Source organism: Pollicipes pollicipes, unplaced genomic scaffold (assembly GCF_011947565.3).
Source record: "Pollicipes pollicipes isolate AB1234 unplaced genomic scaffold, Ppol_2.1 Scaffold_4219;HRSCAF=4965_pilon_pilon_pilon, whole genome shotgun sequence".
Lineage (NCBI taxonomy): Eukaryota > Metazoa > Arthropoda > Thecostraca > Pollicipedomorpha > Pollicipedidae > Pollicipes > Pollicipes pollicipes.
The window spans coordinates 27,448,114-27,459,691 of record NW_023596448.1 but is presented as its reverse complement, the minus strand read 5'-3'; the positions used below and the strand labels follow the sequence as shown (position 1 = coordinate 27,459,691).

Sequence of the window (11,578 nt, the reverse complement as noted above, 5' to 3'; positions counted from 1 at the left end):
GAAAATTCCTAAGCCAAAATCCCTACGAGCTAGAGCGGGGCAGCTTGGGGGGTGAGTTTGGGGTGCCGGGGACAGATTGCTTGGCAAGCAATGGGAAGCAAGCAAGCAATTGCAAGCAAGCAAGCAATTAGCAATGGGCGCCAAGCCAAGCATGGGAGCTATTCGAGTTTATATGTGATGGACCACCGTTAGTCAATGTCAAATTTCGAGCGAAGGTCACCGATTGTGAGACAATCTAGCTTTGCGTACCAGAGCGTTTATTTTCAAAGCGTCTCTTCCCACGACATTTCTGGCTAAGTTTGATGAACCCGGCTCCGACCGAGGTCCCAGCCGTTGTAATGCCTCAAACACTAACAAAGTCGAACACACACCACACAGTCCAACTTTCGCGTTAACAGCTCACACAGAATGCCACATTCACGTCCATTAGTGCCTAATGTGGGCGATGAGCACTTCAACTTCAGCATGAGGTTAGTCGCATCCATCCGGATCCTGCTACAGACTTCTACCTAGCATCGGCGCCAAACGTGTGCTTATGAGCATTCCAGCAACTTTTGCAAATCATTAATAATCAGACACGGTCTCTTGTTAGCCTTAATGAGCTGCGTAGCACGCTTTTATGCTCCTGCGCCAACACTGAACAAGAGACTGCTGTCACGCATTTAAATGTGGAGCACGATATCGTCTCAGGACCCGGCGGGTCCAACGGCCGCAACATAGATCAATTACATCGTCAAACACTCACCATTTGCAAATAAATATCAACACGCGCGACTTGTCTCACGTCGTTACTCACACAATTACTCACACATCCGCACGTGAAAATAATACCCTGCAGAGGAGGAGCAATTCTGCCGCACGTGACACGAGCCGTCGGTTGGACACCGGTCGACCGACAGCTTGCCGAGCCCTACATCCGCCACTGGCATCTGCCTCTCATCCGGTCGGCGGGAGCGCCTCGAACGCAGCCATCTCCTCCGCCGTCCCGCGCCTCTGCTAAGGACGCTCCTCCAGCGTCGCCCGCTAGTTCTTGAACGAGATGTTCAGCTTGGAGGCGAGGTACTGCCACACCTTGAGGCCGAAGCGGCTGAGCGCGTCGTCGGCGCCAACGGGGCACGCGCCGTAGTCGGCCTTGCACTGCCGCGCGCCCTTGTTGAAGCCGACCTTGGAGGCGGTCAGCAGGCGGGCTAGCCGCGACTCGCTCTGCAAGACCTCGGCGCCGGCCCCGAGGTCCAGCTCCTTCAGCAGGATCTCGCTGGCCGGGAAGTACTCCTCGGGGCTGGAGGCGAGCTCGCAGAGGATGCGCAGCTGGCACGGCCCTTCAGGGATCTGCGGCACGGCAAGGACGCCCGGGTCATGGTGTGGCGATGCCCCTCTGGTGCCTGCAGCGTGTGGAGGGACAGGGTGTCGTTTCGCCCTCCTTCGGGAACCGCAGTGCTGGGTGATGCACAAGATGTGGCACAGGGCGACACAGCTTGGAGCCCTCCCCCCCCCCCCCCCCCTCCTTCGCTGAGCATAAGATGTGGCCCAGTGTGGCGCAAGATGTGGCCCAGTGTGGTGCAGTGTGCGCAATATGTGGCACAGTGTGACGCGTTGTGGCTCACTGTGGCACAAGATGTGGCCCTGTGTGGTGGAGTGTGGCACAGTGTAGCCCAGTGTGGCACAGTGCAACACAGTGCGGCATAGTGTGATGCAGTGTGGCACGGTGTGACGCAGTGTGGCACAGTGTCACACAGTGTGACGCGGCCACTTGGGATCAGCACCAAGCCACTGTGGTGTGCTAGGGGATCGGCTAAGTAGTGTCGTAGTGTCGCACGGACGAGACGCTGCGGTGGCAATGGCACGTCACGAACTCTTCAGGACAGCGCGCGCTGTGGAGGCAACACCGGTCTCAGACAGGCACGCTGGGTGGCATAGTACGACACAGCGTGCGACGCGCCGCGGCCATGAGGTTTGCCGCACGAGACCAGGCGCAAAAGTCCGGCATGGCGCTGCTGCTTTGAACGAACCGCAAGTCTGGAACGGAAACAGACGCTGGTGGCATGCCAGTGACGCTGGGCTTGGAACGGAAATAGGCACTGGTGGCACGCCAGCGCCTATTTACAGCCGTATATATATATATATATATATATATATATATATCATATATCTATATAATATATATCACACTATATATATATATATATATATATATATATATATATATATATATATATATATATATGTGTGATAAGTGTAAGAACGAGATGACAAGACAGGAAAGGACAGGAAAGGATAGGACAGAGGGAGGACAGAGGATAGGCGACAGAGGACAGAGGGCGGAGGGCAGAGGACATAGGACATAGGACGAAGGACAGAGGACAGAAGACGAAGAACGGAGGACAGAAGACAGAAGACATATGGCAGAGAACAGAGGACAGAGGACAACAGGAGGAGAAGAAGAAGGTGAAGGAGAAGGTGCGTGGGAAGAAAAAAGAGGAGGTGGAGCGAGGAGAGAAGAGGAAAATAGAGGAGAGACGAGGCAAGGCAAGGCGAAGCGAGGTGAGGCGGGAGGGGAGACGGTGTGAGAGAATAAGGAAAGAGAGGGGAGCAGAACGGACAATACGAGTTGGAAATGGAGAGAGGGGAGAAGGAGAAAATACGGTTGAAATGCATATATCATTAAAAGCTTAAATAAGCGTAGCCTGCAGGCATGTTCTTCTTTACTTGAAATATGCTAGCTGTATCGGCAGTGTAGGCTTGTGTTTTCCTTTTACGCGTTTACTCTCTACGGCTCCGAGACCCATCGTTAAGGCAACGCCTCGTTTTACTTGCAAACTTCTTATCAGCAAGAAATTTATAAGAAGCCTCATCATCGCCTGGTCTTGCAGAATCTCAGTTTAAACTTGCGCGGTGCAACAGCTGTCCCTTTACATACAAACCCGACATGCAACAAGGATGCAGACGTCGTTGAAACTCTCGGGGATGAGGTACGAAAATGGGACGCATTTGTTTACTTGAGTTCCTTCTCGGCACGCCCGCACGCTGTAGACACTACCACAGCGGGCAGGTTTGATCCCTGCGCTGCTTTTAGCTACCCCAGTGGGAAATTTATTCTCAGGGCATTAGCCATTCGCGGTAGTTCGAGGTTTTAAATATTCGGTGTATACCAAACAACTGATACACCTTTCAAACTGTGCTAGGCTCGACGTTCTGAACTCCCGGGCCTCCAGCCGTGTGCCGGTCCCGTTAGAGGATGAAGATCACATGTGCTGTCACAATTACGCGGCTTTACTGTTGCTAAGCAACGAGTCAACCAGTGGCCAGTGGGATTACGAGCCGGCCCGTAGATGCAGCCGACCGTCAAACCTTTCTCGCATTACAACTCCTGAGCTGCTCAATGCGTCACTCCAATATCTGAGGCCAGTTGCCAAGGTACATATCGTGAGCTTTCTGACCCGGCATCGACAAGCTGTGAAAGCAGCTGTGGTCATGTCTGACCAGTGTCCGACGTCTGACGTCACGTTTGGTGTCAGTGTCCGATGTGTGACGTTACGTATGACGTCAGTGTCCGCCGTCACCCCTGACCAGTGACCTTACAGCAGGCTTGCCATGTCCGCCGCCGTGTGCAGCGGACGGCGGTCTCTGAGTTAGGCAGCGGAAGGCAGTCTCTGAGTTAGGCAGCGAACGGGAGTCTCTGAATTAGGCAGCGGACGGGAGTCTCTGAGTTAGGCAGCGGACGGCAGTCTCTGAGTTAGACATAGGACAGGAGTCTCTGGGTTAGGCATCGGACGGGAGTCTCTGAGTTAGGCAGCGGACGGGAGTCTCTGGGTTAGGCATCGGACGGGAGTCTCTGAGTTAGGCAGCGGACGGGAGTCTCTGAGTTAGGCAGCGGACGGGAGTCTCTGGGTTAGGCATCGGACGGGAGTCTCTGGGTTAGACAGCGGACGGGAGTCTCTGAGTTAGGCAGCGGACGGGAGTCTCTGGGTTAGGCATCGGACGGGAGTTCCTCTGGGTTAGGCATCGGACGGGAGTCTCTGGGTTAGGCAGCGGACGGGAGTCTCTGAGTTAGGCAGCGGACGGGAGTCTCTGGGTTAGGCATCGGACGGGAGTCTCTGGGTTAGGCAGCGGACGGGAGTCTCTGGGTTAGGCATCGGACGGGAGTCTCTGGGTTAGGCAGCGGACGGGAGTCTCTGGGTTAGGCATCGGACGGGAGTCTCTGGTTAGACAGCGGACGGGAGTCTCTGGGTTAGGCAGCGGACGGGAGTCTCTGAGTTAGACATAGGATAGCAGCCTCTGAGCTAGGCGGCCGGACGGCTGCCTTTGAGTTGGGCAGCGGACGGCTGCCTCTGAGTTAGGCAGCGGACGGCTGCCTCTGAGTTAGGCAGCGGACGGCTGCCTCTGAGTTAGGCAGCGGACGGCTGCCTCTGAGTTAGGCAGCGGACAACAGCCTCTGAGGTAGGCAGCGGACGGCTGCCCCTGAGTCCGGCGTTCCCAGCCGAGCTGCTGTCTGCCTGCTGCCAGCTGTTGCTCCTGATTGCCGATGGCCCACGCTGGCGCTTCTGAACACCGATAATGACCTCCTGGCGTGACCGATAATGAGCTTCTAGCTGTCGAACACCCCACGACGGCGTGGTTTGGAAAGCGTCAGACGACGCCGCTGATTAAAGGCTCGCTTGCTTTGATCATGGCATCCCGCTATTTCGAAACTACCGATCCAGTTAGTACGCTGTAGCGCATCATTGACACGTGATGTTTACGTCACTGCACGTGGGGAAACTAGCCGTAATGGAAATGTATTGCTTTAAACTGGTCCCAGCTAAGCAGGCATTTCCCAAATTTCGGCTGCAAGGGGGCCATTTCTTTGTTGGGTCGACGTCGTGTACGAAGCGCAAGAAGCGGGGTCTGAGAGCGGGGAACATCAGAGCGAGGATGAAACCCTTCCAAACCACCAGCTAGGGCGACACCATTGTCACGTAAGCTCGTCTCGCGTTCCAAGGCGAGCCCGCGCGCACAAGCGGGCCGACGCCGAGTCGCGGGCTGCATTGTTGCATCGCGGAACGGCGGTAATGGCGTGCGCATTGGGGCCTGTGCCACACCTGCGCCGCGTGCTATTTCGGCGCATTGACCGGGCCGCTGGATTTACACGCAGTGAATGAACGTTAGTTCGACAACGGAATGGAGGGCATTGTGTCAAGTCAGGCAGGCCCGCCGGGTGCCGAAATAAAGGAATTCGTGCGATAACAGGCAATCATTGGAGTGTCAGCGGAAATGTTGGGATACGTATGCTCGAAACGGCCAAGTTCAACGCGCGCTTAGGTGGGTTCAAAGTGGCCTGGATACTGGGCATATTAAAGAGAAACCCGGCGCGCGTCTGCAGAATGGGTGCATTCATTTATGAACCTGATTGGTTTCCACCAAACGTTGCATGGCGGAAACTTTCACGTACCGCTCATTTGAGTGGCACTCCCAAACTAACCAAGCAGTTGTGTGCTGAATATAACTAGAAACATTTTTGCTCCTGCTTTGCTGCGTGATGTCTACAGTGCGTTGTCGCCCGCTAATTATGATAAAGATACGACTCACGTCTACAATCCACCGCAGCACACAGTGGACTCATCTGATTAAGACAACAATCTCACGGCGTGGTTCACTCGCCGTCTTGACCTCAGCACTCCAAATCGTGTCATCAAAACGCCCCTGCCCCTGCGGTGAAGCGGCGTGTTGTGAGAAGAAGTGCCGACCTGTCCGCCATCCCCGCACCGCCACTGAACTGGCTGCCCGCCCGGGAGCTCCACGACCCACTACGTCACCATCATGACGTGGCGCACGTCAGCGCCAGCCCCGGCCGCAGCAGACACTGCGCCGCCTCCCCCATCCCCCCACCTGTCTGAGCCGGCGTACCCCTTGGCTCGGCCGCCGCCGGCAGTTGGGGAGGGGCCCACTGACCGGGGCCGGCGGGCTATTAGCTGATGGTTGCAGGGCTTTGCCAGCGCCACAGGCGGCCCGGCGCCGGGCGTCATTAGCGAACAGCTCGCCACGGTATCGATCAGATCCGACGGCGGCCGGGCCCCGGGGTACCCCGGGCGGCGTCGAGTCACGGTAGGGGCGCATCCAGGCGGGCCGCCCTGGGGACGGTGTCACGACAGAGGCGCCATCAGGGCTCGATTTTGGGAGGGCCGTGTCGCGTCAGAGGCGGGCTCAGGCTCCTGCGCTTGGAGGACGGTGTCAGCGCATAGGGGGCGTCAACCGGTTATTAATAGAAGCTCGGGCCGCGGGAAGGCGGCACCAGCTGCACAGACAGCACAAGCCTGCCTTTACCCGCGGACACAGCCCGGCGCCGCGAAAAATGAACGCGCTCCTCACTCACCGCCAAACGCCCGCGGGCCGAAATGGGTCCTCGGATCGGGCCATCCGGCGCCAGCTCTGCGCGGGATATGGTAATGAGGGACGGCGGATATGGTAATGTCTCCCAGGCACTCTGCAGTATCGGTGCAATCTCACGCTAATGGTCACACTGACTCGCTGGGGAGCACCACGCTGATTGGGGCACGTGACCGGGCAACTGGCTGACCTGGAGGTGGGCGAAGTACTGCTGCAGCCGGTCCTCCTGCTCCGGGAAGGCGGGGTCAATGGCTGAGTCCTCCAGCCGAGGGCAGCCGGGTCTCCTGCGAAAGGGCAGAGGTCACTGCACCCGCCGGGCTAGGCGGGGATGGGCAGTGGACACTTCTCACAACCCTGTATGATATAACAGAATAATATGTCGGGGATCGATACCAGAGATGACACCAGGCAGGGCTTGCTGCGGTCCAGAGCGGCGGCGGGTGGGGTGACGGTTAGACGGGTGCACTGCTGGGTAGAGCTCAGCCAGACAGGTCAGTTATCAGGTTAGTCCCCCCCCCCCCCGCTCCCAGCTTTAAAGTGCCGCAGTCAGTGTCACCTCCGAGGGGCCACCGATTGGCGGACTCGCCGGCATGTGAGAAGCCATTAGAAAGAAAGAGAGAGAGAGAGAGAGGGGGGGGGGGAGGGAGAGAGAGAGAGAGGAGGGAGGGAAGCAAGAGGAAGAGAGGGTCATCAATGGACAGGTTCGACACTGGACAGACCGGTAACAGCGGTCAAACCTGCTCCACCGGTCACCACGCTCAGTAGGTCACGTGTGGTCGGGCATTCGGGCGGACGCGTGACGTCACGGCCTGTGGTCACGCGGTGACTGTGACGTCACGATGACTGGCGGTTGCGCCGTGACTGGGACATGGGGTCGGGCGGTGTAGGAGCCCAGGCGGGGACAGAGAAGCAGCCACTGTTTCAGCACGGACAGTAGGGCGTGTGGATCGCCGTGATTCGTCGTGAGTTCCGACGTTACGTTTTACCGGATCAAAGAGCAGACTGCGGAAACCGCCATTGGGTTTCAGGGACCATGGGACCAGGGACCAGGGACCAGGGACCAGGGACCAGGGACCAGGGACCAGGGACCAAGGGCGAGATTCAGAGACCATGGACAAGTTCCAGACCATTAGGTTATTCCAAAAGGTGCTAACAAACTGCAGAGTTATTGGCAATGCCGGAAAAGTTACGGACAAGTTTCAGGTTGGAGGGGCCGATGCTATTGCCGCGTCTAGATCATTGAGGCAATACACGGCGTCATGGAAACATCAAGAGAGTATGCAGACGCCATAGGTCCTGACAAACTCAAAGAGACCAATGATATGCTATGCTAAATATTTACGGACCCGGAGATCCGGGAAGGTATTGAAAGTTCGTGCACATAGGGCAACAAATTTCGAAAGAATAAACGCAGCCCACGGCTTCGACACAGCTTCAGTATGTAGCAAGCGCCGAGACAAGTGACGAAACAAACACTCCACAAAAAGTGATTAGACGCCAAACAGACACGGGCGGATCCGTCACAAACGGCCCACCACGTGCGATGCGGTTCATGACGTCAGCCGCTTCCGCTGCATTTCGCCGCACGCACTGGACCAATCAGAACACCGCAACACACACGCTTCTCCGAACGCCCGGAACGCATTGCTCTGTATCGGCGTCAAGACCGTAATGAACCGTGGTCACGCATCCGCCCGTCCCCGTGCGAGGACGGTGGTCGGCAGTAATGAAGAATAACGCGAGCGATCTACAGGGGAGGCGAGCTCGAGTGACGTGAACCGATGCTGTCAGCAGCACCCCCAGGAACGGTGGCGGCTGATTAGCTGGGAGCGTGCCGGCGAGCACGCGCTGGGGGCTGCACCGCGCGTGACAGCGCCGCGAGACTGGCCATTTGGTGGGCAGGGCACGAGACCTGGTCGCCAGGCACTCGCGCGTGTGCCGTGCGGGGCTCGGGAGTTTCAGGGGCGCAGTTTTGCAGAATGAGTTGGGGAGGCTGGGTGGCGGAAAATGGGTGGATCCCCTCTAAATGGGTTGACCCTCGCCTAAATGGGCTGACCTCCCCGTCAATACGTCAGAGGGCGATTTTGTCCCCGAATTTGCCCACGTTGTCCTCGAAGCTGGAGAGGCTGAATATCCTTTCCCAAATAAGTCACAACCTACGCGCCCGCTGATGAGTTTCTGTCATGAGTTATGCCAAGTGTCCTACTGCACTGCGCAAATCAGGAAGTCCGACCAATAGAACGAATAGGAGCTAAAAACTCGACTTGGTGTTCATTCTCTCTTTACGTCTCCTTTTAATACAAGAGACACCGCGGAAGCTATTTAAGGCTGAGTTAGTCATAAGAAATTACGACTTCATGCAAGTGACACGCCGAAGATAGAACAGCCCATTATATCCACGTTGCACTGAGCGACTTCATGAATTTTTCTGGGAGCAGCGAGCCAGTGTGACGCGTCCGGCAGCTCGGACCCCGGGTCAGGCCGACGCCACGTCTTCGATGCCTACCCCAGGGGAATCTGGGACACGTCACGTTCCGCTCAGACAGATAAGCCCCACGCAATCTCGCCATCAAGAGCATCGGACGAGCTGATCTGGTGGGGAGACTGGGAGGCGACAGGTCTTGCCGCTCACCGGGGAACGGCACGCCCTGATAGAGTTTCCAGTCCGCACCGAGCACAGACGCTCGCAACACGGCCGGTGCAGCGCACCACCGGCGCAGTGGTGCACCGCCGGCGCAGTGGTGCACTGCATACCGCCGCCAGGCCCCAGTGTCCCAGCACCCCATCATGCCGCCGCGCCACGACCTCATCACCGCCACACCACGCTGTATCAATGCCACTCGACCTCGTCTTCCCAACGCTCCACCATCTCACCTCATCACCGCTACACCACACTGTGTCACTACCCCAGACCGCACCTTCCCAGCGCTCCACCATCCAACCTCATCACCGCTACACCACACTGTATCACCACCCCAGACCGCACCTTCCCAAGCGCTCCACCATCCCACCCATCACCGATACACCACACTGTATCACTACCCCAGGACCGCACCTTCCCAGCGCTCCACCATCCCACCTCATCACCAATACACCACACTGTATCACCACCCCAGACCGCACCTTCTCAGCGCTCCACCATCCCACCTCATCATTGCTACACCACACGTTTCATCCCCCCAGACCGCACCTTCCCAGCGCTCCACCATCCCACCTCAATCACCAATACACCACACTGTATCACCACCCCAGACCGCACCTTCTCAGCGCTCCACCATCCACCTCATCATTGCTACACCACACTGTTTCATCCCCCCAGGCCGCACCTTCCCAGCGCTCCACCATCCCACCTCATCACCAATACACCACACTGTACCATCACTCCAGACCGCACCTTCCCAGCGCTCCACCATCCCACCTCATCACCGCTACACCACACTGTATCGCCACCCCAGACCGCAACATTCCCAGCACCGCACCATCCCAGCGCACACCACCACACCGCGCCGCACCACCGGGGGCCCTGGGGCGGCGCCGACTTACGTCCAGGGAGCGGCCCCCAGCTGCGCGACGGCAGCAGCGACGGAAGCGTGACCGAGATAGCACGCCCACCAGCAGGCCCACCGTCATGTCCGACTGGTGGTTGAAGTAGACGAAGCGCTTCTGGCGACCGGCGCTGGCCGGCGCGGCCAGCAGCGCCGCGACCAGCAGCGCTGGCAGGCAGGCAGTCCGCAGGAACATGGTGCGACAGGGCCTGGTGGCAGAGGGCGGGCGCCGATGGTCAGGCGCTCACGCTGGAAACAGACGTCATGTTGAGAAGAATGTGGTTTCAGCTTCCACGTGTGCGTGGTGTGACAGGATCGGACAACACGAAGTGAGATAAGTGCTCACTCGTACTTTGTTTTTTTTTACGATTGTGACATAACTGAATCAAACGCAATGGGCTGAATGTTTGATGACTATTCTGTTTTACATCAGGTTGCGGAGCCAGATGATTACTTGTTGTGCCACGCTGGTCTTTAAGTCCAGGCATCAGTGTGGCTTATGCGGGCGTGCCCTCAGCATAACGTCCGGATGGACCCTCGGCCGGATGCGAACCCGAGACCTTCCGCGTCGAGGACGCCGCGGCCGCGCGGCCCACTCCGATATGTGTCACGTCTCGACCGAGCCGTTTCGCAGGCCTGGGGTGCAGATGGGACGGCCGATGGGGCGGCAGATCGACGGGAGCGCCCGCCCCGCCCCGCCCCGCCGCGTAACGGTGCCGGCCGGCCGCCGTCGCTGTTGTTTTGTTCGGGAGGACGCGCTGGGAGCGAGACCGGTGTTCGGCCGGGCCAGGCGCGGCCTGCCTGCCCTATATGGCGGCGGAGACGCTCGGGATTCTCCGGCCGTGCCTCGTCATTGATCCGGGCCACGGGCGCAGCTCGCACGAGCCCTGCGTTTGACAGCCGTCTGCGCCGCCGGCCTGGCCCGCGCTTACAGCGGCATCGGACAGCTCTGTGCGTGACGCGGTGCCGCCGTCTCTCCCGATGTGGAAGGACGGATTGCCGGTTTGGATGCAGTCGACGTCGGAAGAGTCGGTCCGGTTGGTGAAGCGGCGTGGAATGTCACGCGCCGTTTGTGATTGAGAACAAAACAGCTTAACTGGAACAATATATGTTGTCTACATTTGGGGTGACGGCCTTGTATACCGCGCTAGACACAGCTGGTGGACTCTATGTTTCGGTCACCTCATTGACTTATGCTCTGTAACTAGGACATCGTGCACGATAATGTTTATTCCTAATGATTTCGATGTGTGAGCTACAACTGATGCAGCCCAGTGGAGGTTCGGAGAGGGCTTCTCGTCACCTTTGCTCGGGGTAGCGGGACATGTTTGCATTATTCAAACTCTGAGCTGCCCCTGTTGCACTCGCTGCCCAGATATATAAGCTAATAGCTGCAAAGGCCTACTGTAAGTAGGACAGTAGGACCGGTGCCTTAGAAATGCCCTGACAACAAGCTGACCTGAATATGTCTTCAGCAGTGGAGACGTACGGCAAGTCTAAGGCAGTCAACAGCGTAACGAGTTAACAACACATTTAGCTGACAAGATTGCTCTCCGTAATTTGGGCCGGGTCGAGCTAAGTGGGTTATCGCGCCCCTCAGAGCCATATGGTCCAAATTGTTTGGCGGAGCCGCTGCAAGACGACGGATGGGACGGTAATTCGGAGGGCGT

General features: G+C 57.7%; 1 protein-coding gene across 1 annotated transcript; it reads right to left on the bottom strand.

The window, feature by feature from the left end:
• Nucleotides 1-240: 240 nt before the first annotated feature.
• Nucleotides 241-9,977, bottom strand: LOC119095098 (uncharacterized; the record flags this gene model as incomplete). Its single annotated transcript, XM_037217988.1, has 3 exons — nt 241-1,329; nt 6,554-6,647; nt 9,907-9,977. Coding segments are annotated over 3 exons (471 nt in total), but the record flags the coding sequence as incomplete, so codon positions are not given.
• Between the last annotated feature and the right edge of the window lie 1,601 nt (nt 9,978-11,578).